Source organism: Pristis pectinata, chromosome 2 (assembly GCF_009764475.1).
Source record: "Pristis pectinata isolate sPriPec2 chromosome 2, sPriPec2.1.pri, whole genome shotgun sequence".
Lineage (NCBI taxonomy): Eukaryota > Metazoa > Chordata > Chondrichthyes > Rhinopristiformes > Pristidae > Pristis > Pristis pectinata.
In genome coordinates this window covers 121,956,878-121,984,450 of record NC_067406.1, presented here as the reverse complement: position 1 = coordinate 121,984,450, position 27,573 = coordinate 121,956,878, and the positions used below count along the sequence as shown (strand labels likewise).

The following is a 27,573-nucleotide window of genomic DNA, read 5'->3' as shown; positions in this document are numbered from 1 at the left end:
ATCATCAAAATGAATCAAAAGGACATTATTGGTCAAAGGAAAATAACATTAGCTCTATTTCATTCAGCTGTGAAGAGCAACTATAGTTATTAGGTCAAATTCTACATAGGTTTCAGCAATTTGCACATAAATGAATATTTATTATGTTAACTGTTGGATCTTGGAAATGATCCTTCTAACCAAAGATTATTGCTTAAACAATACAGAACCTTGATTATATGAATAACAAGGTTGCAAAAATTGGTTAAACTTGAAGCAAGTATTTATCTGTATGAAAAATGATAGAAATTTATACTACAGCCTGCCTGAGTTTTAAATGAATAACAAAATGGAAACATATCAAAGTGATCACTTGCAAAAAATATTAAATTAGAAGGGGCTTTGGAGTTATGAGAGGAAATTCTGAAATCGTAATTAAGTTGGTCAAACACTTAAGCTAACAGCAGATAATATTTAAAACAGATGAAAAAAGCAATGGACACGAGAAAAATACAATCTGCATACTTCAAAAAGCTAGGATAAGAGTAAAGGACACATAGAACTACTGTTTTGGTTATGCATTCAGAAGAGGTAATGATCAATTATTATACAGGCGACCCTTCTGTTATGCTGGGGGGTAAACAGGTTGCATTCCTAGGAAACAGGCCATATTGCAATTTTTTTGTAATGCATAGCTATATCATCTGCATAGGCAGCAAGAAACAAGTTGAAAAAAAATAGTGTTGGTTCATGGTGGGGGGTGGGTGGGGGGGCCTGTAGCACACTGGTTAGGATACACCTTGAATACTGCTTCCACATCACAGACTCCCAGAAATAAGGAATTTATGAAAACTATGGGGACAAGAACTTACAAGCAAGAACAAAGAGCAAAGACTTTGATCCCAGGTTCTGTGCACACAACTTAAGGAAATTCTGCAGGAACATGGGCTTTCAAACCAGAAAAGCAGCAATCAGGGAAATCTTGGAGATATACAAAACTTTACACTCAAAAATATGTTAACCCGGAATATTATTTTAAATTAAACTGGGGAAGTAGAAAAAGGCAGCATGAGCAGTTAATGACCGATACGTGGAAAACACTTCCCATGCAAAGTCTAATCAGCCTCTGGCATACATTTCCAGCATTGGACGCAAACATCCTCTGTCTTTCAATCTGGAACACACCAATGAATTTCCTTCATTCACATCATCATACTTTGTCCAATCTTGTGAAGTGGAAAACTACAGGTTCTGTACAAATTTCCTAAATAACAGGGTTCTACTACTGATTACAAATTACATCATTGCCCACATTTAGTGGCCTGTACTTATTTGTTTTAAACGAACCCCACTGCCAAAGAATGAAATACTTTGATACTCTACCAATCATTCTTCAACCAAAGATGCAGGCAAAACGTTCCCTCGAAAACAGGCATCATATCAAACCTCAGCCTGTCAATTTTGTGCTAAGAAACATATTTAAATCAATCAAACATCCTTCCTTTGAAATTCTTAACATTGGCAAAAAGGGGAGTTGTTCATGTATTAATTTGGGTTGGACCTAATCCAGATAGCTGGTACGGCATTGGTGTTCAACCCACTTTAAATATTTTTGAAGCATTACTTTCCATGAAAACGAATCTTACAGGATGAAATGCATCTTTAAATAAGGTGACAAAAAAGGTGATATTGTAATCATCCACTTCCAGCTAAGGGTTAAAAATCAAGCTTCAAGTTTACCCATCAGAGCACACGGGAGTCAAGCCCTTTGCCTGGAATCAGCGCTGAACAGATTTATTCCTGGAAACAGAAGTAATTAAGAGTAAGCGTTTTTGTTTCTTGTGGCTTTTCAAGTAAAATTATGTAAAATAGAAATAATGGGCTGAAGCTGAAGCTGAATCTTGACAGAGTCAGACTGCTGGGTGGGGGTGGGATGAGTAATTACTGGCAGGTTATTGGTGACGAAACCCAAGAACTTTTCATTTCCACCCATGCAGTAGTATTTTGCTTTGCAGGGTCCCTACCTACAAGGAAGGTCCGATCAACAGGTCTGGTCTCCAGAAAGCTCTTCAGAGCAAGCCACAGATAAGTCACTTGCTCCTACAAGAGTAAGTGTGGGAGAAGTCAGCATCCACACCCCAGTTCAGGGACTGGGGATGCTTAGAGCTGGGGTGGTAGTCTAATTGTTGGGGGTGGACCTTTGTGGACCAGGACAATGCATTTCTCCTAAATCTGTCCTTAACATTCTTCAGCAATCCAGTTTTCCAAAGGTCTGAAAAAAAAATCCAATCTGCCATGCTTAGACCCGCAAAGCAAGTTAAATCAGAGGCGATCTAGCAATAAGACATTTAAATAGCCAAAATCCTTCCTGGGAGGAGGCCGGCTTTCTGCCACTTCCCTCACCTCCATTAAATCTCAAAGTGCAGAGGTTGGAGACTGGTTAGATTAGGTAGATATTTTTGAAAGTTTTTGCATCTCACTCGATTCAGCTATCTGTGGGAATTAGGGTTTAACCCAATAACTGTCGTTCCAGGAATAAAGACAAAAGTATTTAAACATTGTTTCGGGATATAAAACAAAATAGTGAGCTAACCTGCTAAAACCAGAGGATTAAAATGACGTTACCTGATTCCGGTCTCGAGCATTTGCATATCTGAACCTCTGGATGTAGTAGAAGACCAACCAGGCAAGCGAAATGATCATCAGCACAATAAATGATATCGACACAAATACAACTGAGGTACGGCTGACATATTTTTGTAAATTACGTGTTCCAATTGTTATGTACATCATAATAGTGATATTCCTTTCAAGTAGGCCCATAATCTCACGTCCTTTTAGCTCAGGAATCATAATGGCAACAATATCTCCTGTACCTGCAAAAGACAAAATGAGAAACAGTGAAAATTAATTAAGAAGTAGGTTTACAATACTTTTCCTTCCTATCCCACAAACTAATCATTTTGCAGCCCAGACCACCAAAACATTATTTGGACTTTCAAGTTTTGCCACAACTAACAATTGAGCAATTAACCTTGTACACTGAATGAGGATTTATGAAGGTAGTAATCATGGCTCCAAGTGCAACAATCACTGAGCTAACCTCAAACTGATATTTTTCCAGTCTTTATGGTCACCCAAAACATCACAGGAAAACATGTTGTAAAAGTGATTTATGGGGGGGGGGAGTGTGGGGGGGGAGAAAAATCACACTTTTACCCAATCTGATATAAACATTCTCTCTGTGGTAGTAGACACACTTGACTTACTGTAGCTCAGAGAACCTATGCGCAGTTCTGCATAATGTATTTTCCCCTCATAGTTGGGCACAGGAGTATAACTGAGCCATATCCAACTAAAAAATTGTGCAATGTAGCAAGTACAAGTAAAATAGAAAATCATGTTTTCTATTCCTACCTCCATAGTTTTACTGCTGAAACCCAAAGTTCCATGGGCCAAATCATGCTCGATCCAACCCAGTGCCCTCACTTGCATTGCTTGCTAATCCTGCAGCTACAATTACCTGTTATAATACCCACCAGATGGGCCTCAAGCAGAGAAACTTCAGCCTCTGCCCCCATCACTGCCCTGCAGAACTTTGAGACATTTAAAAACAGCTTAATTAAATTAAAATAAAAAAACTAAAAAATAAATACATTTAGTTAAAACACATTACAATACTGTTTATTAAATTGATGAGGTCACACATGGAGTTTGTGTACAGTTCTGGTCTTCATATTAGAGGAGAGATATATATAACCCAGGTTAGGTAAAGGTTCCATATTTGAGAATGGTTTGCAATTCAATTCCTCCATAAGTTAGAAATGTCCATTTTCTGTGGTAACCCATATCATATCTCTCTACATACACTTTCTACATTTCAATGAATAGTCACCATAACACTACCCGTAATTAAACTAATAGAATATATATTGCATCCAGTCATTAATGAATCCCATGAAACATTATTACTATCTGGAAAAATGCATGGGAGAATTTGCGCAAAGTTGGATTTCTACAAGTTAGGTCATCTCTTACCTGTGGAGCCTCTGTACAGTACTTGCATTTGAGGAAAAACACTAAGATGCTGGAGGAACTCAGTAGGCCAGGCAGCATCCATGGAGAAAAGCAAGCAGTCGATATTTTGGGTCAGGACTCTTCTTCAGGACTGAAGATAGGAAAAAGGGGAAGCCCAATATATAGGAGGGAAAAGCACAGCAGTGATAGGCGGACAAAGGAGGGGAGGCAGAGTAGGCACAAGGTTGTGATAGGTAGATGCAGAGGAGGAGGGGGGAGCAGATTCACCGGGGGATGGGTCAAAAGAAAAAAGGGTAGAAAAAAAGAGAGGGGCTAGGAGAGGGAAGAAGAAGCATAGTGGGGGGAATTTGTGGGGAAGGGGTGTGGTGATTACTTAAAGTGGGAGAATTCAACGTTCATGCTGTTAGGCTACAAGGTTCCAAAACAGAAAATGAGGTGCTGTTCCTCAAGTTTGCACTTGGAAATATGGCAGTGGAGGAGGCTGAGGACTGACATATTAGTGATAGTGTGAGAGGGGGAGTTGAAGTGACTGGGAATGGGGAGATGAATATCATGGTTACGGACAGAGTGCAAGTGTTCTGCGAAACGGTCACCTAGTCTGCGTTTGGTCTCACCAATGTAGAGGAGGCCACACTTGGAGCACCGTATGCAGTAAATGATATTAAGGGAGGTGCAGGTGAGTCTCGGTCTCACCTGAAAGGACTGTTTGGGTCCCTGGATGGAGGGGCAGGTGTTGCACCTACGGCGGGGGAAGTGAAAAGTTCCCAGGGTGGGAGCAGGAGGAGTGAACTATCCCTAGAGATGTCCAACTTCTTTTCTAACTGGGGCTTCCCCCCGACTGTGGTCAAGAAAGCTCACACCCATATCTCTGCCATTTCCCACACCTCCACTCTAAACCTCCACCCCTCCCAGACTCAACAGGGATAGGGTCCCCCTTGCCCTCACATTTCATTCCACTAGCCAACGTATCCAACACATCATTCTCCGCCACTTCCACCATCTCTAATGGGACCCCACTACCGAGCAGATTGTCCCCTCCCCACCTCTTTCTGCCTTTTGCAGGGATCGCTCTCTCCATGACTCCCTAGTTCATTTCTCCCCCCTGCCTTCACCCCACCCATCCCACTCCCACCCTGGGAACTTTTCACTGCCCCCGCCATAGGTGCAACACCTGGCCCTACACCAGCTCCATCCAGGGACCCAAACAGTCATCTCAGGTGAGAGGGAGATTCACCTGCCTTAATATCATCTACTGCATTCAGTACTCCAAGTGTGGCCTCCTCTTCATTGCTGAGACCAAACACTAGATGACCGTTTCGCAGAAAATCTGCGCTCTGCCAGTAACTGTGATCTGCATCTCCCCGTTGCCAGTCACTTCAACTCCCCCTCCCATGCTATCACTGATATGTCAGTCCTCGGCCTCCTCCACTGCCAGGAGAACTCCAAGCTAAACTGGAGGAACAGCTCTTCATTTTCCATTTTGGAACCTTGTATGAACATTGAATTCTCCCACCTTAAGTAACCCCCCCCCACCCCCCATGCTTCTACTCTTCTTCCCTCTCCTAGCCTCTCTCTCTTTTTTCTACCCTTTCTTTTCCTTTCCTCCTTACCTTTGACCCATCCCTTCAGTGGATCTGCTCTCCCTTCCTCCCCCACACCTGCCTATCACTGTCTCTTACCTGCATCTACCTATCACCACCTTGTGCCCACCCCACCTCCCCTCATTTGCCCACCTATCGCTGCTCTGCTTTTCCCTCCTATATATTGGGCTCTCCGTTTTTCCCATCTTCAGTCCTGAAGAAGGGTCCTGACCCGAAACATCGACCGCCTGCTTTTCTCCACAGATACTGCCTGGCTTGCTGAGTTCCTCCAGCATCATAGTGTTTTTCATCTAGATTCCAGTATCTGCAGTCCTTTGTTTCTCTTGCATTTGAGGAAGTTCCCTAGATTAAATCCTGATATGAAGGTGTTGACTTATAATGAAATGTTGAGTAGGTTGGGCCTACACTCATTCAAGTTTAGAAGAATTAGAGATGAGCTCATGGAAATATACAAGATTTTGCGGGAAATTGACAAAGTGGATGCTGAGGGGATGCCACCCCTCATGGGAGGGCCTAGAACTAGAAGGCATAGTTTCAGAATAAAGGAGCGCCTATTTATAACAGTGATGAGGAGGTATTTCTTCCGTCAGGTGGTTATAATTATTTGGAATTCTCTAATGCTAGAGCTGTGGAGGCAGAACCATTGAATATATCCGAGGCTAAGATGGACAATGTTTGCTCTATAGAGAATTAAGGCTGATGGGGAACAGGCAGGGAAGTGCAGCTAAAACCCAGATCAAATTAACCATGACTCCACTAAAAAAAAGGCACAGCAGGCTCAATAGCCTGGGGCAGGCAGGGTTAAGAGGGGTTGGAAATTTGGAAAGGGACCAAGATAGAAGAGAGTTTTCAGAAAGAGACCACGTGGGTGGGGGGTGGGGGGGGAAATGGGGGGAGTTAATGCAAAGCTAATGGCAGAGCAGAGCAAATTTTTTGACGATGTGCACATATGCAGCTCAACACTCTCCTGCCACAAACTGGGGGTTTGACAACTTTTATTGCCTACCAGGAACTCACCATCATTTATGCTCCAGTTTCTGTATTAATGTTGCCAATGCAGCAGATCTGTCATAGGAGGTAGACCACAGTATTGTCTAGTTATATTAAGCTGCCTCTATCCTCAATCTTTTAGTCTAACAGGTGTGATAAGTTCTCGATAAAAATAGTAGTCACTTAGGAAAAACATAATTTTCTACTAAATAGTTAACTTGATCTGGCACTCTCCTTCAGATAATGTGCCTCCATGTAAAAACACCATTCTCACCTTCATAGAATGACTTCATCCAGCTTTCACAAATTTTTTTTGGAATAGCTTCCAACAATTTTAATTAAATATCAGATGCTGTCTTTTGCTTCAAAGACCCAAGTGGCCTGTTTAACTGATTGAGAGAACCTTTATAATTACACTCAACCCTTGAAATGAAATGCATGTTTCTGCTTGGTGTCAATTACACTTAGTGTCACGTTTTAATAAGATATTTATAAGTTCCATTGCCCAATTTCACATTTATTTGAACATTTAATTCAAAATATAACTGACAGTGAAAGCAACCTTAGAGAAGAGTATACAGTTAGAGATGCTGTCTATCAAATGGGATGATAAATCCAAGCCCAATCTAATCAGGGTCACCAACAGAATTTAAATGAATCAACTGTGCATACCATTAAAAAAGCAAAAGATTAAAGTCCTGTGAATTCGAAAGTCCCTTTGGTGACAAGAATTCTTCATTTAGGCAAGGTTGAGGGACTCCTTAAACTTTGGAATTATGTTATGTCCAGTACAAATGGATCAGTTGTTGACAGCCCTGTAACTAGTGCTCAAGCCTCATCTTTGTATGAGCAACATGGCTAGAAGTGGAGCAAACAGATCCTGCCTGGGCTGCTGAATTTTGTTTTTTTTTAAAAAGAATTATTTCTATTAGAGGTCAGCTGTACAGATTTGTTCATTGCTATAAACTGCAAAATCTGAAAGGCACAGAGGGATTTGCCGATGTGGGTAGTACAAGCCACACTGTCAAATCCTTCTAGTATAAACATATAATAAACAGACACATTCAACTGTAAAGAAAGTTTTTTTTAAAATGTTCTAAGAAAATGGGTAATGGGACTTATTTAACCAAAGAACAAACCTCACGGCTTTTAAAGATAGGTTAACCCTTTTGCCTTGTGCAAATACCTTGGAGGAATTTAAATGCAAACTGCTTTAAAATCCAAATGCGCTAAAGGATAAAAAGAGCAAATTTTTGCCCATAGTGTAATGTTCCAACAAGAAAGTCTGGGCCACAAGTGTTTTTGAGGACTGGCTGCACAGCTCACATATACTGGAAGTGAATGAATTCCTTGTGAAAAAAGCCTCCCATTCATAGTTCTTCTTGTGTTTTAGACAGCGTGCAATGTAACACACCAGAGTCATTGTACTTTGTTGATCCCAGTATTCCTCTAACATGCTTTTGCTTCCCAACAGGATGTTTGTCCATTTTATAGCAATGGACCAAGGTGTTACTGGGGCTTTCAAGCCTTATTATACCAGAAGGCTCCACAAACAGGAATTGAATGCAATTAACAAAAGGGGAGCAGAGAATCTGACACAGTAACAGTATCATCCAAGAGGAGGTCAAACCATCAACTTTGAATGCCTATTGGTTCAGGTTCTGGCCCAAGATAGTCAATGGCCACAGAGTCTTCCCTACTATCGACAATGAAATCATTAATATTGTCAGGCTAGCTGGGAAGAGAGGAAGTTGAAGACTATGAGAACGGGGAGATGGTCAAGCTGATTGATAACTCATCATGGAAAGGAGTCTCAACTTTAAGGGAGGCTTAGGTCAATTCCTTCCATGTTACAGACATCTCCACAAGGAAGTGACCAGCAATGCAAAGCAGCATATCACCTCCTCTCCAAGCCTCAGGCATGATCTACAAAGACTGCCAGCAGTATGTGCAGGAGGAGCCAGATCATCAAATGATGAATATGCAAGGTATAAAAAGATTTTTTCATTTCATAATTTCATCAGGTTGTAATTTATGAGTAAAAGTTTAAAAAAGGAATTCTATTCTTTCCATATTTAAGTATCCTTAATTATGAAATCAGGTTATCATATCTTGGTACCAGGTTCCTATCCCCCATAGACTTAATGCCATGAAAGCTTTAAGCTCTCAGAGTTTTTCAGGAATGTATCCATTGGGTAACTCATGGTTTGACAGAATAAAGTGGTTGTGCCAAAATTAATAGCTTAAACTGTTTATCATAACTGGGAAGTGGGCAGCAATAACTGAAATTCACAATCTCTCTTAGATATTGATTAGAAGAGGAGGTTGAACTATCCTCAGTCAGAATAAGATGAAGTCCACAGCCCTTCCTTATATTATTTGTCGAATTTATCATTTTGTCTGTCACTTTGTTTCCTACTTAACAGTAACAACATTTTAAAAATTACTTCCATTGGCAGTAAAGCGCTTTGGGGCATGCATGGCTTATACCATGACTCCAACAAGTTCAAGTCTACCTTTATTAACAATGTAACCTTACGAGAAAATTGATACAGATTTAAGGCACGAAATTGGAGAAATGGCTCTTTCTACAGTTCAAATCAAGAAAATGTCTTCAGTACAAAGCTACTCTTAAATTCAACAAAGATCCAGGTGCTAAATGCATTCAGTGCATATGTAGTGAAAGGAGTTCTGTACATGATGAAGAATAATGCAAAATAAACTAACTATATTTATCTGACTCAAACCTTATTATAAGTATCAAGTGTAGACCAGTTTAACCAAGGGAGAAATCCTATTAAAGAACACGTTATCCTGTATTGCATTATGAGATGCTGCCAATTTATATGACTCCTTCATGTACCATATTTCAGCTGCTGTGCACCGAGCACCTCCCCTCTATTGCTCCATCCCTGCCAATAATTAGTCACACTTGAGAGGCGGAGCAAAGATTTGAGAAATGGCAGGGGAGAAATATAATCAAAAAGCACGTTGAACTGAAAATATGCTACCACAGACCACGAAGCATTGTGGGAAAAGGTAATTCACAGAGAGAAAAGTTCAGAACACACAGAGATGGTACACAACATATAAAAAAAATCACACCTCTAACAAGACAATACAGATAAGGGGCCTGCAATTTGGAAAGGGGAAAAGGGAGCTTCAACAGAAGCTTATCTGTGGACAAGAACTCAGAGTCATAGAGTCCTACTGCACAGAAAGAAGCCCTTCAGCCCATCATGTTCAAACCAACCATCAAGTAACTATCTCTACTAATCCCATTTCCCAACATTTGGTCCAAAGCCTTCTATGCCTTGGCAATTCAAGTCCTCATCCAGATGGTTCTTAAATGTTGTGAGAGTACTTGCTTCCACTGCCTTCTCAAGCAGTACATTCCAGATTACAACAACCCTCTGGGTGAAGATTTTTTTTCCCCCTCAGATCCCCTCTAGACCTTTTACTCCCCTGCTTAAACCAACACCAGCTGGTCTTACACATCCCTATCATGAGGGGAAATGATTTGCCATCTATCCTATCTATGCCTTGTACAATCTGTAAACCTCTATCAGGTCACCCTCCAGTCTTCTCTGCTCCAAGAAAAACAAACAAGTTATCCAGCCTCTCTTTATAGCTGAAATATTCCATCCCAGGCAACATCCCAGCAAATTATCTCTACAACCTCTCCAGTTCAATCACATCCTTCCTACAGTGTTGCGACCTCAACCACACACAATATTCCAGCTGTGGCCTGAATGTCATATAAAGTTGCACTAAGACTCTCTGCCCTGGCTAAAGAAGGCAAGCATCCCCTGTGCCTTGTTCACCACTCTATATACCTGTTCTGCCATCTTCATGGATCTTTGGACATCCACCAAGATCTCTTTGTTCTTCAAAACTCCCTCAGCCCCTACCATTCATAGTATATGTCCTATTCTTACTAGACCACCAATATGTGTCACCTAACACTTGTCAGGGTTAAATTCCATCTGCCATTGCCCTGCCGGACTTGCCAGCTGTTCGATATCATTCTGTAGCCTAAGCTTACTTCCTCACCATAGAAAATATCAATAATTTCTCACAGAGAAAACATCAGTGGCTGATGGGTATGCATGCTAAAATCCTTGGTGCATTAAGAAATCTGACAGAAAGCCCAAGTGCAACATTTTCCTGAATAGCATGGTAGAGTTAATTACTAACTTGGCACAGGGCTTTAATCAGAGATTGGAACCAATTCTTGAGAAACAAAGGACTGCAGATACTGGAATCTAGATGAAAAAAAACACAGCAAGATGCTGGAGGAACTCAGCAGGCCAGGCAGCATCAGTGGAGAAAAGCAGGTGGTCAATGTTTCGGGTCAGGACCCTTCTTCAGGACTGAAGATAGGAAAAGGGGAAGCCCAATATATGGGGGAACACAGAGCAGTGATAGGTGGACCCAACAAAGAATAACAGTCCCAGGCACATCTTGGAATGTGAGGCCCAGAGCTGTGGAAGAGAAAGAGAGAGGGTCAGAAGTGTCGGCGCATGGCAGAGAGTGTTGAGTGGAGACACGGGGGAGAACCAGAGAGAGCAACGATTGATAGAGTGAACATGTCAGAGATCCAGGCTGGAGCTGAACTGGAAGGCCTGGAAATGGACCTGGAAGCCACGTGGACCAAGATGGCAGCGTAGACACAGAACGAGGTAGGTCATATGGCTGTGGACAGAGTCTGAGTGAGCACATGGTCAAGGAGTTGGAGAGCAGAAGAGTTCACATAGGGGGAGCAGTGAGAGAGGGACTCATGAAGCTCTCGTTGAGGAAGAAAACTTCTGCAAAGTGGGCATCCTTGAAGAGACTTTGCAGTGGAGCAGTAATACTAGAGAAACAAAAGACTGCAGATGCTGGAATCTAGATGAAAAAACAAGATGCTGGAGGAACTCAGCAGGCCAGGCAGCATCCATGGAGAAAAATAGACGGTCAACATTTTGGGTCAGGACCCTTCTTCAGGACTGAAGATAGGAAAAGGGGAAGCCCAATATATAGAGGGGGAAAAAAAGTTAGTGTTAGGTGGACTGGATTATTTTTCATATAATCTAGTAACTTTCATGATGCCATACCTAATTTTAAATATTTTTATTTTTTCCTCATCAAAATTGTGTTAAATTATTTCAACAAATCATGAAGCTTTTCTACTCTTTTTGCACTTTGTCTTATTTACTCTTGTAATGGGCCCCTCTTTCCATTGTAGTTAAGCAAAAGTCATAAAATAATTATGGATGGTAAAAGAAGCCTTTAAATTTTGCAGTATGCTCCAAAGATGTTAATTGCTTCGTAATAGAGTATTCTCTTTGCCTGGTCCAGCACAGTGTCCAATAATTGTCTGAACCCATTCCTGACTGAAAGTACAGCTTTTATTCCATCTTGGAGTCAGGAACTTCCAAGGGTTTAAATAAGCTTAAATTGGGTTGGAAGTCAATAGTTCAACCAAAAAGAAACTCCACAATCTACCATTTTGTTTGGGTGGGAAAGGAGAGGGGAGGTGAACTATGCAGAGTTAAAAGAAAATCTGTTCCTTTCAGAACTTCTGTGATGTTGAAACAGATTTCTAGACCTTGCCAGGGAACTGCCTGTTGCTCCCTGTGAAGCACATCAAGGACTCAGTTCCCATGACTTTAAAGCTAATCTGACATTTGAGCAGCCTGGGGATGCACCACTTACTGTCAATGGAACTGCTTGGCAATGAGGGGAAAAATTGTTCTTGCTGATTTTCGGGCAAACTGACAGAGGGATCTCCAACCTAAATTGGCTTGGTTTTAAAAAGAATTCAAGTTTACTTTTAAATCAACCAAAATTATCTTAATGCATGAAAATTGTCACAGTTGGCATGTGTTTCAAGGGCCTCCTGATCTTTGACCAGGCAGGACATCTTTCCAACTCCACCATCATGGGATTCACTCCCTGTCCCATTTAATGGTTCCAGAACAATTGCCAGTATCTGCTGCAGCAAGACATTGAGGCTAGCTTTATAAACTGCAGACCAGATGTAACTGGAGTACTTTACTCACAATATTTGTTCCAATAAACAATACAATTAACACTGGCTGCAATCATGGAAATAAGGAGACCACATAAAGTTGCTTTCCTCTCAACGGGCAAGAGTTGGCCCCACAATAAGTTTTAGATCTTAAAACGTAAATGTTCTTGATACAGATATTGCACATCACACTACTGTTGTTTTAAAAGACCAATCTTTCTTCATGATCCTCATGCAACAACGCAGGTGATCTTTTTCCCCTCAAAACCTTTCCTTATAAGGCAACTAAAGAAAACCAGAAGAATGTCACTCAGCACAGCTGCAATCTCAGGCTCCGGGCCTTAAAGGGACCTGCACAGTGTTCACAAATACAGCTTTCAACAGTAAAAGGTGCTGAGAAGGAGGCAGGAAAGAAGGGGGTGTACACAGAGGTTCACTGATCAGGTCCTGGAAATACTGGCCAAGGCGATCACCCACAGGGGAGGGATTAAATGAGCCAGAACATTGTGGGGGGGGGGGGGGGGGCAGGCGGTTGAAAAGGAAGGGTGCCAAGAGCAGGCAAGACAGAATGCCTCACTACATCAGATGCATCAAGTGACTCATTTCCATTGAGATTAAGTATTGAACATTTAAGGATCAACATTTGAATATTACGCCTCCACATGACATTTCACCGGAGAACTAAGAGTGCCATTACATCATATCTCATCAGCTGTCACTTCATATGTAGATTTGTCCAGGTTCTGCCTGACCTCTGTATACCCAACATCGAGTTCTCATTGCAAATTCTGCTCATGATGGCCCTAACCATCTCTCACCTTCCCTTCTTCTCTTCATTGCATCCAACCTGCTGAAGAGCCTCAGATAAAGGTTTTGCTCACCTGTGTTCCAAGTTGTAGAGTAAGCAGTAGATGACAATATAGGACAAGACTTGGTCTGATAAGTTGTGGAAGGTGCCCTTGAGGTGATGTAGATAGGAGAATCTCATTTTGAGAAGGTTATCAGTGGTCCTTGCGCTGCCATGACTTTATTATAAGGATGCTCAGATGCAAAAGCTGAATAAAGCACTGGAATGAGCAACCATTGTAAAGGGAAATGCCTAACTACCTGAGGTCCACCATTTGGCAACTGCAACAGCCTTAGAGCAAGAGTCATGTGATCCGTCTTCATCTATGAAGAAGTGTCCCTGATAGTTAACCATATCAGTGGAGGCCCTTGCTATTCATGTGGGTTCTGAAGTGGAGTCCAGAGCACCAAATGATGTCTATGAGCCATTGAACTCAAGGAATTCAGCAGTGCAGGCAAATGCCTACATTGATTCAGCCTCATCTTCTTGTCTAAAGGAAAAGTAGTGGCCATTCCTCTTGGAAGATACAGCAGTGACTAGCAAACTGTGAGATCTGGCACTGATTAGCTACAAGCCACCATGGATGATCTCCAGGCTGAGGCAAGGAAGAGTGTGACAGTAACCTTCACTTCAAATGTCAAAGGATGCAAACCTGCACTTAGTAGTGTCACTATTCCTCAGAAGTCTAGATAGAAGCATGGTTCCCTGTAGTCCCTAATGAGGCGAGATCTTCAGTAACAAGTCTTGCCACACCTCTTCCCACAGAGTTCCCAATCATGGCTGCAGCCCTTTTGATGCCTGTGGAACAATTCCAAGCCTTCCAGCAGAAACAGTACCTAGTGGCATGAAAATACCCGTTGTAAATCTTTTCCAAGGAGCAATAGGAATGAGGTCTGCCGAAGATTAAAAGTTGAGCAAGAGCAAGCTTGATACAGAATAGCCAAAGAGAGAAATTTGGTTACATTATAATGAAAAAAAAGTACTTTATTACTGAAGATATTATTAAATGTATGCTCCATGCTGGAAACACATCACAATTCTCATGGAAAGTTTCCAGAGGAACTTCCCAGTGTTACAAATGACTTAGGAATGGTCATTATAACATTTCACACTGGAAGAAAATCAACTTTCAATCATATATAAAACAGCATTATGTGATTGAATTTCAAGGCCTAAGTAGTCAAGAAGATTCTATTACCAACAGCATTATGTTGTTGGAAGTTACCATATTAAAGTTACTGGTACTAATGAAAAAAATTTTCATTACACGGTTTTTTGAAAATGTCATTTCTTAAACAGTAGCAGCACCTTCTTGTCTGTTGTCTATTTAGTTATGAGTCAGCAAGTTTTCTTAAACCAATGAGGGTAATTAAAGCAGCACTAAAATATTATGTGGGTACTAGCATTAGTTGGCTAATCATCTTCAATTCAAAGTTTCAGCATTATCTTGATGGAACTCCTGCTGGTTCTCAACAATTTATGTAACTAAAGTTGTGGGAGCTGACAGCTATGAAAAATGACCTTTCAGAACAGAGCTCTCCCGTTCTGCTTCCATATGAGGTAATCAAAATTCAAATGTGTTACAAGATGTTCCTGGCATTTATGGAAAATATTATTCATTTGTTGATGTATGACCTAGATTGACCTATTTAAGGAATAATTATTTTCTCTCAGTTTCTTTTAAATATCAAACATTCCAGAATAATATTCTGCATTTAAATCTGTTTTTTTGGAAAAAAGTAATTCTTGTTTAAAGTAAAATTGCTGATAACATTCTTATCATTGTGTTTAGCAATAGAGAACATTGCATTTTGAATTATAATAGCAATTTTATATCAATTATACTATTCAAGAACACAGGAACAACCATTCAAGCCCTCCAGCCTTTTCTGTCATCAAGCCAGATCACAGCTGTATCTTAACCCCATCTACCTACCATCGTTCTACATTCAATGCAAGCCTAGCCTACTAACCAGTCCTCACAATTTAACTCTTTTAGCTTTAACCCTCTACTAATTCTGCGATGTAACCCTCCAAAACCAGCATATCCTACTCAAGATATCATTCCACAGTGCATAGTTCCTCAACATTTAGAAAATAGCACATGAGATGTTCATGGTGATCTTTAATCATATTTTTTTCCCAAGCATGGAATTGAATTATGTACCATCATATCCCACATGTGTGACTGAAAAATTACAGCCTAGAATTCAATCACAAAACAGTTTTTTTGATTGAAAGTTGATTGAAGTCTTTGCTTGAAGGTTAAGGATGAGCAATAAATGCTGGCCTTCCCAGCGAGACTATCATTCAACAAAAACTCATTTTCCTGGATGATAGTCTCACTGGGAAGACCAGCATTCATTGTAAACCCCTAACGGCACACAGAAGGGGGTGAGAAGCCAACTTTTTGAACTGCCCTCAGCCTTCCAGTCCATAACTGTTGGGTAGAAAATTTCTGGATTTAGTACCAGCAATAATGAAGGAACACATTTCCAAGTCAGGATGGTATGCAACTGCAAGGGCAAGTTGGAGATGATAGTGTTTCCATGCAGGTGGTGCCCTTGTCTTTCTTGGCTGTACAGGTCGTGCTGTCAGAACTGCCGGGGGGGGTGGGGGGGTCACTGCAGTCCATCATCCAAGTGGCACAAGGTGCAGCCATGGTGCAATGGCTGTGGAAGGAAAGAATGTTTAAGGTGAGGACGCTGCTCATACAACACAGCTGCTTCAGCCCACCATGTCCATGCCAACTATCAAGTATCCATCTATACTAATCTTACTTATCAGCACTTGCTCTGTAGCCTTCCATGCCTCAGCGATTCAAGCATGATACCAATCAAACAGACTGCTTTTCATGGATGGTGTGGGACTTCAAGTGTTTTTTTAAGAGCTGCATTTATACAGCCATGTGGTGAGCCATGCCCAACATGCCTTGTGGATGGCGGAAAGGCTTTACAATAACAGATAGCGTTACCCAGTTACAGGATACGCAGCTTCCAAACTGCTCTTGAACTTGGTCCAGTTTTACTTTGATTAAATTTGACACCTCCCCTCTCCCTCCCACCCCACCAGGGCACTAATTATGGGGAAACAGGGTGATGGCAATGTCAAGGGTGGTCAGATTAACTCTCGTTGGAGATAGTCATTCTCTGACACTTTTGTGGTACAAATGTTACTTCCTACTTATTAGCCCATTTCTGAATGTTGTTCAGGTCTTGCTGTATGCAGGCACAGATGATTTTATTTTCTGAGAAATTGCAATCTGAACTGAGCATTGCATCAGTTTCAGCAAACATCCCCACTTCAGACCTTATGATGGAAGAATGGTCATTAATAAAACAGCCAAAGATGGCTGGGACAAGTTATGTCATCTTTGCAGCCCTAAAATTAATTTCAAGGTCCTCTTGAAGCACTATCAGGGAACTTGGACAATTCTTGAGTGGTCCCAAGTTAAATAGGTCTTTCCAATGCAATGCTGCATTGTTTTAAATGTGTTGCATTGCCTTAAATGTTGCCCGTTGTAGTTTCCAACCCACCCACAAACCAAACATATCAGTTGATTTTGTTTTTGCCTTGCTTTTCCTAGCTCTGTCCCTTTGCTCTTAAAATCATCTTCATTCCCAAATATTAGTCTTAAATCTTATGTAGTCTACTTCTTAGATGTAGAATAACAGAGTTGTTGTGATGGGGGATTTTAATTTCCCAAAACATCGATTGGCATCTCCAGACAAGTGAGGGGTTTAGGTGGGGTGGAGTTTGTTAGGTGTGTTCAGGAAGGGTTCTTGACACAGTATATAGATAGACCTACAAGAGGAGAGGCTGTGCTCGATTTGATATTGGGAAATGAACCCGGTCAGATGTCAGATCTCTCAGTGGGTGAACATTTTGGTGATAGTGATCATAATTCTATCTCCTTTACGTTAGCACTGGAGATGGATAGGAACAGACAGGCTAGAAAGGCGTTTACTTGGAGTAAAGGGAATTATGAGGCTCTTAGGCAGGAAATTGGAAGATTATATTGGGAACAGATGTTCTCTGGGAAAAGTACAGAAGATATGTGGCAAATATTCAGGGGGTATTTGTGTGGAGCTCTGCACAGACATGTTCCAATGAGACAGGGGAGTCATGATAGGATACAGGAACCATGGTGTACGAAGGCTATAATAAATCTAGTCAAAAGGAAAAGAAAAGCATACAAAAGGTACAGAGAGCTAAGTAATGTTAGAGATCTGGAGGAGTACAAGGCTGAAAGGAAGGAACTTAAGAAAGTGATTAGGAGGGTCAGAAGGGGACATGAGAAGGCCTTGGTGGGCAGGATTAAGGAAAACCCCAAGGCGTTCTACAAGTATGTGAAGAGTAAGAGGATAAGATGCGAAAGGATAGGGCCTATCAAGTGCAGCAGTGGGAAAGTGTGTACGGATCCGGAAGAAATGGCGGAGGGACTTAATGAATACTTTACGTCAGTATTCACCACAGAAAAAGATCTGGGGGATTGTAGTGGGGACTTGCAGCAGCCTGAGAAGCTTGAGCATGTAGATATTAGAAAAGAGGTGGTGCTGAAACTTTTGGAAAGCATCAAATTAGATAAGTTGCCGGGACCGGATGAGATGTACCCCAGATTACTGTGGGAGGCGACAGAGGAGATTGCGGAGCCTCTGACGATGATCTTTGTGTCGTCAATGGAGACGGGAGAGGTTCCGGAACATTGGAGGGTTGCAGATGTTGTTCCCTTATTCAAGGAGGGGAGTAGGGATAGCCCAGGGAATTATAGACAGGTGAGTCTTACCTCAGTGGTTGGTAAGCTGATGGAGAAGATCCTGAGAGGCAGGATTTATGAACATTTGGAGAGGTATAATATGATTAGGAATAGTCAGCATGGCTTTGTCAAGGGCAGGTCCTGTCTTACGAGCCTGATTGAATTTTTTTGAGAATGTGACTAAGCACATGGATGAAGGGAGAGCAGTAGATGTAGTGTATATGGATTTCAGCATGGCATTTGATAAGGTACCCCATGTGAGGCATATAGAGAGGGTGAGGAGACATGGGATCCAAGGGGACATTGCAGTGTGGATCCAGAACTGGCTGGCCCACAGAAGGCAAAGAGTGGTTGTTGAAGGGTCGTATTCTGAGTGGAGGTCAGTGACCAGTGGTGTACCTCAGGGATCTGTACTGGGACCCTTACTATTTGTGATTTTTTATAAACGACCTGGATGAGGAAGCGGAGGGGTGGGTTAGTAAGTTTGCAGATGACACGGAGGTTGGGGGTGTTGTGGATAGTTTGGAGGGCTGTCAGAGGTTACAGAGGGACATAGTTAGGATGCAGAGTTGGGCTGAGAAGTGGCAGATGCAGTTCAACCCAGATAAGTGTGAAGTGGTTCATTTTGGTAGGTCAAATACGTTGGCGGAATATAGTCTTAATGGTAGGACTCTTGGCAGTGTGGAGGATCAGAGGGATCTTGGGGTCTGAGTCCATAGGACACTCAAAGCGGCTGCACAGGTTGACCCTGTGGTTAAGAAGGCATATGATGTATTGTCCTTCATCAATCAGGGAATTGAATTTAGGAGCCATGAGGTATTGTTGCAGCTATATAGGTCCCTGGTCAGACCCCATTTGGAGTATTGTGCTCAGTTCTGGTCGCCTCACTACAGGAAAGATGGGGAAGCCATAGAGACCGTGCAGAGCAGATTTACAAGGATGCTGCCTGGAATGCAGAGCATGCCTTATGAAAGCAGGTTTAGGGAACTCGGCCTTTTCTCCTTGGAGAGATGGAGGATGAGGGGGGACCTGATAGAGGTGTATAAGATGATGAGAGGTATTGATAGGGTAGATAGTCAGAGGCTTTTCCCCAGGGCTGAAATGGTGGCCACAAGAGGACATAGGTTTAAGGTGCTGGGGAGTAGATATAGAAGAGATGTCAGGGGTAAGTTTTTTTGTCCTCAAAGAGTGGTGAGTGCGTGGAATGGGCTGCCGGAAACGGTGGTGGAGGCGGATACAATAGGGTCTTTCAAGAGACTGTTAGATAGGTACATGGAGCTGAGTAAAATAGAGGGCTATGGGTAAGCCTAGTAATTTCTGAGGTAGGGACATGTTCAGTACAGCTTTGTGGGCCGAAGGGCCTGAATTGTGCTGTAGTTTTTCTATGTTCTATGTTCCCCTATCAAATGTTTGCTTTTCTTCCAGCTCATGTTGCATTACTAGATACAGAATTAATTTATCACTTATGGGGCTGAGCAAAGAAGTCACAGATATTTTGCGAAATGCATCTGAGGACTGGAGGTTTTTTTTCCCCAAACAATCTCTTGCCACACATCCCTAATGGCATGGATAAACACTTCTTGTTTCAAACCTTTTAGTTAGATATGTCTGTTTTATACTTTATGGATAGCATATGTATATTTCTAACAAGGCCAGCATTTATTGTCTAGTACTAAATGCCCTGAAAATTGCTTATGAACCATTACACCAATGTTAAATAGGGAGTTCCAGCATAGTCCAGTGAGGATTAAGGAATTGGAAAGGAACTTGCCAATGATGGCAGTCCATTGTGCCTACTGCCTGTGCCTTTCTGGGTAGCAAAGACAGGTTGGGCAATACTGTTGAAAAAAGCTTGGTGAGTTGTTACAATATATTTTGTAGATGCTACCCAAAGCTACTGCACAGCAGTGAATGTTTAAGGATGCCAGTCAAGAAGGCTGCTTTGTTATGGGTATAGTTCTTGAGTTTTGATAAAGATGCAATCATTCAGACGATTGAAATGTATTCCATTAATAACAAACAAATTCAGAATGCAATGTTATAAAGGTTCTGGGGAATCAAGAAGCAAGTCACAACATACCAAATTTTGGCTTGCAGTCATAGGCTTTACAACCCAGTTAAGTTCCTGGTCAACTGAGCTATCCAGAATGTTGATGGTGTGGAACCTCTAACATCATAGTGCTATCCTCAGTGCAACTAACTTTATTTTTATATTCCCCCCCCCCCCAATCGTTTTGATTATATTTTACAACTGCAATATTTAATTGCCAGCCCAATCCTTCATGTAGGTGTGCTTCAGTTAATCTGATTCCAGCTATTTACCCTTTGCAAATTATTGCGATTCCCCAATTTTGTTCTGGATATTGTGCATGTTGTTTTTGAGGTTTAATTTTTGTTTTGTTCATTTTAAAATTTTGTCCTTTTAAGCTATTTTTTTTTAAATGTATTTGTTCCCAAACCATTCACATTGTCACTGTGAAAGTGATGGGCCACAAAATGCATTCTTGTGATTTTATGACATAACATTGGAGCTCTATACAAATCTCTACTTCTACATTCAACAAGTACTTTTAAAGTATGCATCTATTCAGAGACTGGGCTCAAAGACTTTAATATAGACTCATTAACTGAAGCACATGACAGAATGGGCCTTACAATTAAAATCTAGAAAACAAAAAGGTACTCTGTCAAACTGCCTCTGACTGCAACAGTAAGGGTGCACAATGAGACCCTAAAAACTGTGGACTATTTCCCAAATCCTGGCAGCCACCTCTAAGCAAAGGCAGACAATGATGATGAAATTCAGCATCAACTTCAGTGTGCCAACACACCTTTTGGCTACCTGAGAAGACAGCGTTTCAAGATCAAGACATCAAACCTGACACAAAACTCATGGTTTACCTGGCAGCAATGAGATCTACCCTCCAAAATGCTTCCAAGGCATTGGCTGCCCACAAGCAGGCACCTCAAAACACTCTGGAAATGACATCAACACCGTTCCCCGCCAGTAAATTTGAAAGATTTTGTAGACAAGAAAGTCAACTACCCTAGCACTAAGGCCCTAATTATTCAGTCAGTCCTCACTGGCATACTCTACCATTTGCATGCACGATAGCAAATGCCTAAAACATACACAGTTTTGAACGCCATCATGAAAATGTTCTCAAAGCCTCCTTGAGAAAATGTAACATCTCCACTTTACATTGGTCCAGGAACATTTCTGATGGCTTGAGAACCTTGTATCCATGCGTTATCAGCACAGAGAAGCTCAACATAAACCATCAGGCAAGTGTACCACCTCCCAAACTACTCAATTGTCTGCCATCTCAAGCACCTCCTACCCCACCTACGACAGAGTCTGCACATCCCATATTGGCCTCATCAGCATTCTTAGTTCCAAAGATTTGGAATAGAAGCAAGTTATCTGCAGTCCAAGGGATTGTCTAAGATACAAATCTCTGCTGCTTTCAACTGGTACTTTTAAAAATGGATTGGCAAGGGGGAAATAGAAGTGCAGACATCAGTTAAGTGCATTCGAGTATCATGCATTTCCCTTTTATACACACATATGGAAGTGTGTAGCTATGATTCCTAGAACTGAAGCTTGCTTTTATAAAGTATTTTATAATGTAGTTTGGGCATTCTAAGATTATATCCAGTGAAATATATTTGAATGGTATGTGGCAAACAATTAATTTGTGCATGGCATAATTCCATTAAAATAACTGGAAATGAATGGCCAATTGGTCAGAACTTTATTTTGGAGAGAGGGATGTTGGCTAGGAGACCAGGTGAACTTCTGCTTTTTTTTAAAAAAGGAAATAAAAAAGATTCAGGAAATCTTTTTATGTTCACCTGAACAACAGATGAGTCTTCAGTGCAAGGTTTCATCCTTAAAAGCAGCATTTCTAAAAATATGGCACTTGTTCACTACTGACAAGAGGTGCTACAGATTGTGTTGTAAGTCTCAGTCTGTATTGACATTCCTCATTATGTGATTAACTGGCACTGAGACAAGTCAAAATCCTCTATACTAAAATCAAAATAAAAGTTACTAATAGCATCAGTGGAAAAGATGTAGCTTCTTTACTGGTGAAATACAGGGGATGTTGTGCAAGCTTCATCCGAGACACTTTGTTCTTTAATGTATTTCATATCAATTAGACAAGTGTCAAATTCTAGAGCTGAAATCCATATGAAAATGAAAACAATCATAAAATATGTAGAGTTTATTTTGGTTGGGTGGTAGAATCGATAAATGCGAGTGGGTTAATTGGAATTTCACGAATAATTTCTCAGGGGACAAGGAAGGAAAAGCTTAAGCATGTACCAAAATGCAACAATGGTGAAAGGAAATTGGAACCACGTGTGAATCTTATGGGACAAAACAGGTAATTCAACATCCACTTCTTGCATGTCCATACTATTATAGGTCATTGCTGATGATCATGTAATTAGCCCGGCTCACCTAGGAAAAAAGAAAGATCCAAGTGTCACACACACAAAAATTCTTTTCATTTGATCCAGATGTCCCTGCAAGCCAGTTCCTGGCAGGCAGGGTAATCCATGCTGGACTCCCAAATCATTATCATCTCTTGGGAACCTGCATACTTGGCTTAGCTAAATGGAGGCAGCAAATACAGGGAGCAATTATGGACTCCAATTCTAGCAAACAGAAATTCTAAACCTCGTCACTATAGGTATTCAGCTAACAAAAATTTAAACACATTTCAAATTATCCATCCAAGCAACATACAAAGTCCTTAACTGCAGAGGTCTAAGGAACATTGGGAAAAAAAGAATCACAATATTCTAGTTAAAAACATTAGCCCTGTCAATACATCATGTCACTGACAAGATTAATATCCCAAACAAGTTTCAATCTGCAGAGACTGGATTTAACCAACCACAATCATTTATTTTATCCAAAATCTAATTAAAATTTGGCAATACAAACATAAATTTTAAGATATAATGGATGGCACAAAGGCACAGCTAATAGACCTTGCTGCTTCACAGCTCTGAAGATCTGATTTAACTCTGACCACCTGGAGCACGTGGAGTTTGTAACTTCTTCCCATGACCATGTGGGCTTCCTCCAGGTGCTCTAGTTTCAGATTGGTAGGTTAACCGGCTACCGTGAATTGCGCCTCGTGTGTAGATGAGTGATAGAGTCTGGATGGAGTTGCTAAATATATGAAGAGACTAAATAGGATTAGTGTGGACTGAAGAGCCAGTTTCCGTGTTCTGTAGTCAAACAAACCTGAACCTTTGCAACAGTCCTGTTTTAATCCAATAGCAGAACGAGGTTGCCATGGGACCAACAGCCCATATTACAAATGGGAAAATTGCAAATCAAAATGTGCATAATAGAAAAAGTAGCAAAGATAATGAAGATTTGGACAGTAGTCTCAATTATCAAATCTACCAAACCAATAATGTGACCACTTTCTTTTTGGTCACATTACTAGTTTACCATAGTGACTTGTTTTTTTGGTCCAAAAATACAATTGATATGTTTGATTACTAACTGGTTAATTAAGTGTACTTATTTTTATTTTCAAACAATTTGCAGCAAAATATCATCCTCAAGGTGATGTAAAAAAACTAGCTTTTCTGCAATAAGATAATTTTGCAAATATAGAAAATACATGTTGTACTGGAATAAATGTCCTGAGAATGCGCTAACCTTACCAAAGTAAAATTTTATTTATGACTTTTGCATGTCTCAATTCAATAGTACTTAAACAAGAGTTCCAATGAAAGATCTTCAATCTGGAACATTAGATCTGTTATCTCTACAGATTCTGGGTATTTACAGCATATTGTTTATATTAACACATATACAACACTGTTTCAGTAGCTGGAAACAAATCTTATGACAGAACCATACAAGTCCCAAGAACATGCTTATGATGTGGACTACAAAACAAAGCAAAGGGCTACTTTTCTGTATTTTACAATATATAATTATCATGCTCCAATATATTTAGCAACTAAGTTATTAGAAGTTATTTCTTCAAAAAGTTTAATAAGCTGTCTCAAAAGCCGCATTTTCCATTCAGAGTACGCCAACATTGGCCATGATACAATTCCTTTTAGTTGCTTAATCAAAAGGAACAAGATTTTACTTGCAAAGAGCCTAACTGAAACTCATTCCACAAACACCACAAAAAAAAACAAAAACATTTAACTAGAGATCTCTGCAAAAAGTGTTTCTCTTTCCCTCCTTCAAGGACTCAATTCATCCTTGAATTAAGTACAGTCATATTTCAATTACCACATAATGCCTTACCATAAACATTCAATTGCTTTCCTTCAAAAATATTCCTACATGGAATATTAAAGGTGCTTTAATAGTGATTTGGCCTGAAGTGGATCATTGTGCTGTAACAACTTTTCAAAAAGATGACAATGTGGCAAAAAAAAACTTGCTTAGGACTGAAACTTATTTTCACACATTCGGCAATTAGTTCAATGACCTCAAGTATTAACTGATGTTGCTAATTGAAGAAAGCCATACAAAATTACCCAACAAACCACATGACAGAATCAGGAAAAAAAAGTATCACCATCACATCTGAAAGGATCCTTATAAAGTGAATCTGTACTCTCAGCCCTGACTGAAGGAGCCACGAGCAGCAAATGAAAGAATGAACAGAAAAATCAGATTTTGTTTTTACATTTTGGTATTGCTTTGGTGCATGAATCTTAAAGAAATAAAAGTGGAAATTTAAAAAAATCATTTTGTTTCATTTGTCAAGTAAAGATGAAATGCAGTGGTCTTATATAAGAAGCAACCATCTCACACAAGGTCATCTTAGAAACATTCTGAAAAGGAACATATGGCATTCCATAAATGTAGGGTTTGATTTTCCCTAATGACACAAACTTTTGAACACAATTTCACCAAATCAACTTTTGGATACTTTTAAGACCCTTAAATCAATTAATGCCACATACACTCCCAACAACAGGATTCTAGCCATTTTAAAAAAAAACAGGATTTAAGTCTCCGAAATAGTCATCAGTTTAAATTTTTGACAATGCAATTCAACATAATGCTTTGTCTACAATTTAAAGTGATAGAACTCCCAGGTATATTTAAAGTTGAATATTAAACCCAGTTTACTAATTTAAGTATGGCAGAGTTATATTTTCATGGCATTTAAAGTTTTAACTCAAATGCTACCAATTTAGCAGCAACCACTTCCAAGGTAACCCATTTCTTTTCAAGTAGCCAATGGATTAAATAACGATTGGCATTTTAGGTTAATAGCAGCACAAGCAGTGTTTTTATATTGTGTCTATAATGCACCAAATCAAAACATACTGAAATATTAAAACTCGACATACATTTGGGGAGGTGACCTAAAGCTTGAACAAGAGAGTTTAGATTTTAGAGAAGAGAATGTGGAGATGCAGATTGACAGCCAAGTGCAAGATTCCTGCAAACAATATTAAGTATTGAGAGGTTACATAACAAGAGTTTTAGGATGATGCCGTAATTATAAAAAGAACTCGAGTTAAAAATCACGTTTCTTCTAACTCTATTCTGTCGCACCAACATTGGACAGGAATGCAAGGCTGAAAGATATGGAAGAAATGAAATGATTCTAATTTAGTAAACTGAGGCATTACATTCTACTTTCACGCCAACGTTTTGGGAGGATGGGGGAGAAGGCAGATATGGTGGTTATTAGTTACGTAAGTACAATTATCAGCTTCTCCTCATCTATAAATTAGTATGCATCCTCAATCACCCTTCAAACGAGCTCACCTCCATGAGGCATCGTGATAGTCTCATTGACGTTGCTAGCCCCCAAGTTGTAAATGACCACAGCGGATGCATTCTGCCTGACAGCGTGCCAGATTTTCTCTTTGTAAGTACAGTTCCCTTTGGGTATGACTGCGATCCAGCCCTTGGTGGCAGCGGCGGCGGGGACTTGAAACCTGGCCTGAGGGTCACACGCCAGCCTGTCATGGTGAGCGGGCAGCGCCAGCAGTCCCCTGGCGTCCTGCTTGAGCGAATGCTGCCCGTAGCGGCCGCACTCACTCTTCTCCGACCTCCACTCCGAGGTGGCCGGTTCCACGTACGTGATGTTGACGAAGGCGGTGTACCATTCCTCTTTCTCCGCCACCGTGAAGTCCAAGCACAGCAAATGCACGAAGCAGAATGAAAGCAGCCATGTTGAGAGAGCCAGACTGCGGCAGGCTTGCACCAGAGACACAGGCATTACTAATAACGATTCAGTTACAATAATAACAGACTATTTGCTAGTCTCCAGCGCGCCTTCCGCCTAGACTTCCTTCACCTTTCTCTTTTATACACACGAGTTGAGGGGGGGTGGCAACCCCCTTTCAGATCTCTTTTTTGTTTCTAATCTCGCTGAAAGATGCTGCTGGCCGTGCAATGGAAGACAAGCGTTGTTCAAACAAAATGCATTGTTTGTCCTTTAAAGACACGCTTTGCACGGAGATGCAGATCGATAGATGGACTGGATAGATCTGCTAATGCACCTTTCCCCGACCTTTCTCGCTTTTCAGTGGAGCTGCTGCTGCTGACAGTCGGCTGGGTGTTGCGGGACGATCATGATGTCGATGATCTGAACACAGCCGCTGCTCCTTCACCCCTCAGGCTGACGGCGGGCCACTTCTCTGGGAGCCGAGCAAGGAAAATAATGCACCCGATATCAAATTTAAAAAAAAAGCGCCACCAACTGCAAAGCTCCAGAACCGCCGCTCCGCTGCCTCGACTATATATTTACAGGCCCCGGCTTCATGCCCCTCTCCCGTCTCCCTGGAGACCGGGACCGGCCCCGTCAAAGGAAATATTCTTCGCAGGATGCGTTCTCCAGCGTTTGACGCAATCACGTTAAAACGCCGGTGGGGGGGGGGGGGGGGAGGTGGTGCGTTGAGGATCCGATGTTCTATTATGACATCATAATAAAGCCAGTGCCTCTTCTGCAGCGCTGGCTGCAGACAGATGCAGCGGGGTCTAGTGCAGGCGGGATGGCACGGCACCACCATTCGTTCACAGCGCTGCTTTCCTTCTGTTTGTTCATGGTGTTATAAAACTTTCAACAGTGCAAGTTCGTCGATTGCTGTTGGTTCAGAGTGACACCCACTTTTGCTTTAGTTCATAAGCAAATTATTTTTATGTTCTTGAAACTAGACAGTTTCATCTGTTTGAGAAAATTTAATATCTACACAGTTGCTGTCAAGGTTTCTCAATATTTGATTGAATTTTTAATGTTTGTTAATTTTCTCGAGGTGAGAGAAAAGATCGTTTCCAGCCTTGGGCGCAAACACAGGTCATTTCAGGCGAGCATACAATGTTTCTCTTTCG

At 41.0% G+C, this 27,573-nt stretch overlaps 1 protein-coding gene across 3 annotated transcripts in view; it reads right to left on the bottom strand.

Annotated features, from left to right (window-relative positions):
* rnf150a (ring finger protein 150a) overlaps positions 1–27,080 on the bottom strand; it is a 94,013-nt gene extending 66,933 nt beyond the window's left edge. For 2 of the 3 annotated variants that reach the window (XM_052044015.1, XM_052044033.1), the window contains exons 1-2: positions 26,005–27,041; positions 2,605–2,855 (exon numbers count right to left, since the gene is read on the bottom strand). In XM_052044015.1, the coding sequence (XP_051899975.1) occupies positions 2,605–2,855; positions 26,005–26,461 (708 nt within the window). In that variant the 5' untranslated portion in view covers positions 26,462–27,041. Of the gene's footprint in view, positions 1–2,604; positions 2,856–26,004 lie in introns of all 3 variants that reach the window. The other variant, XM_052044024.1, reaches the window with a different exon arrangement.
* Positions 27,081–27,573: the final 493 nt, after the last annotated feature.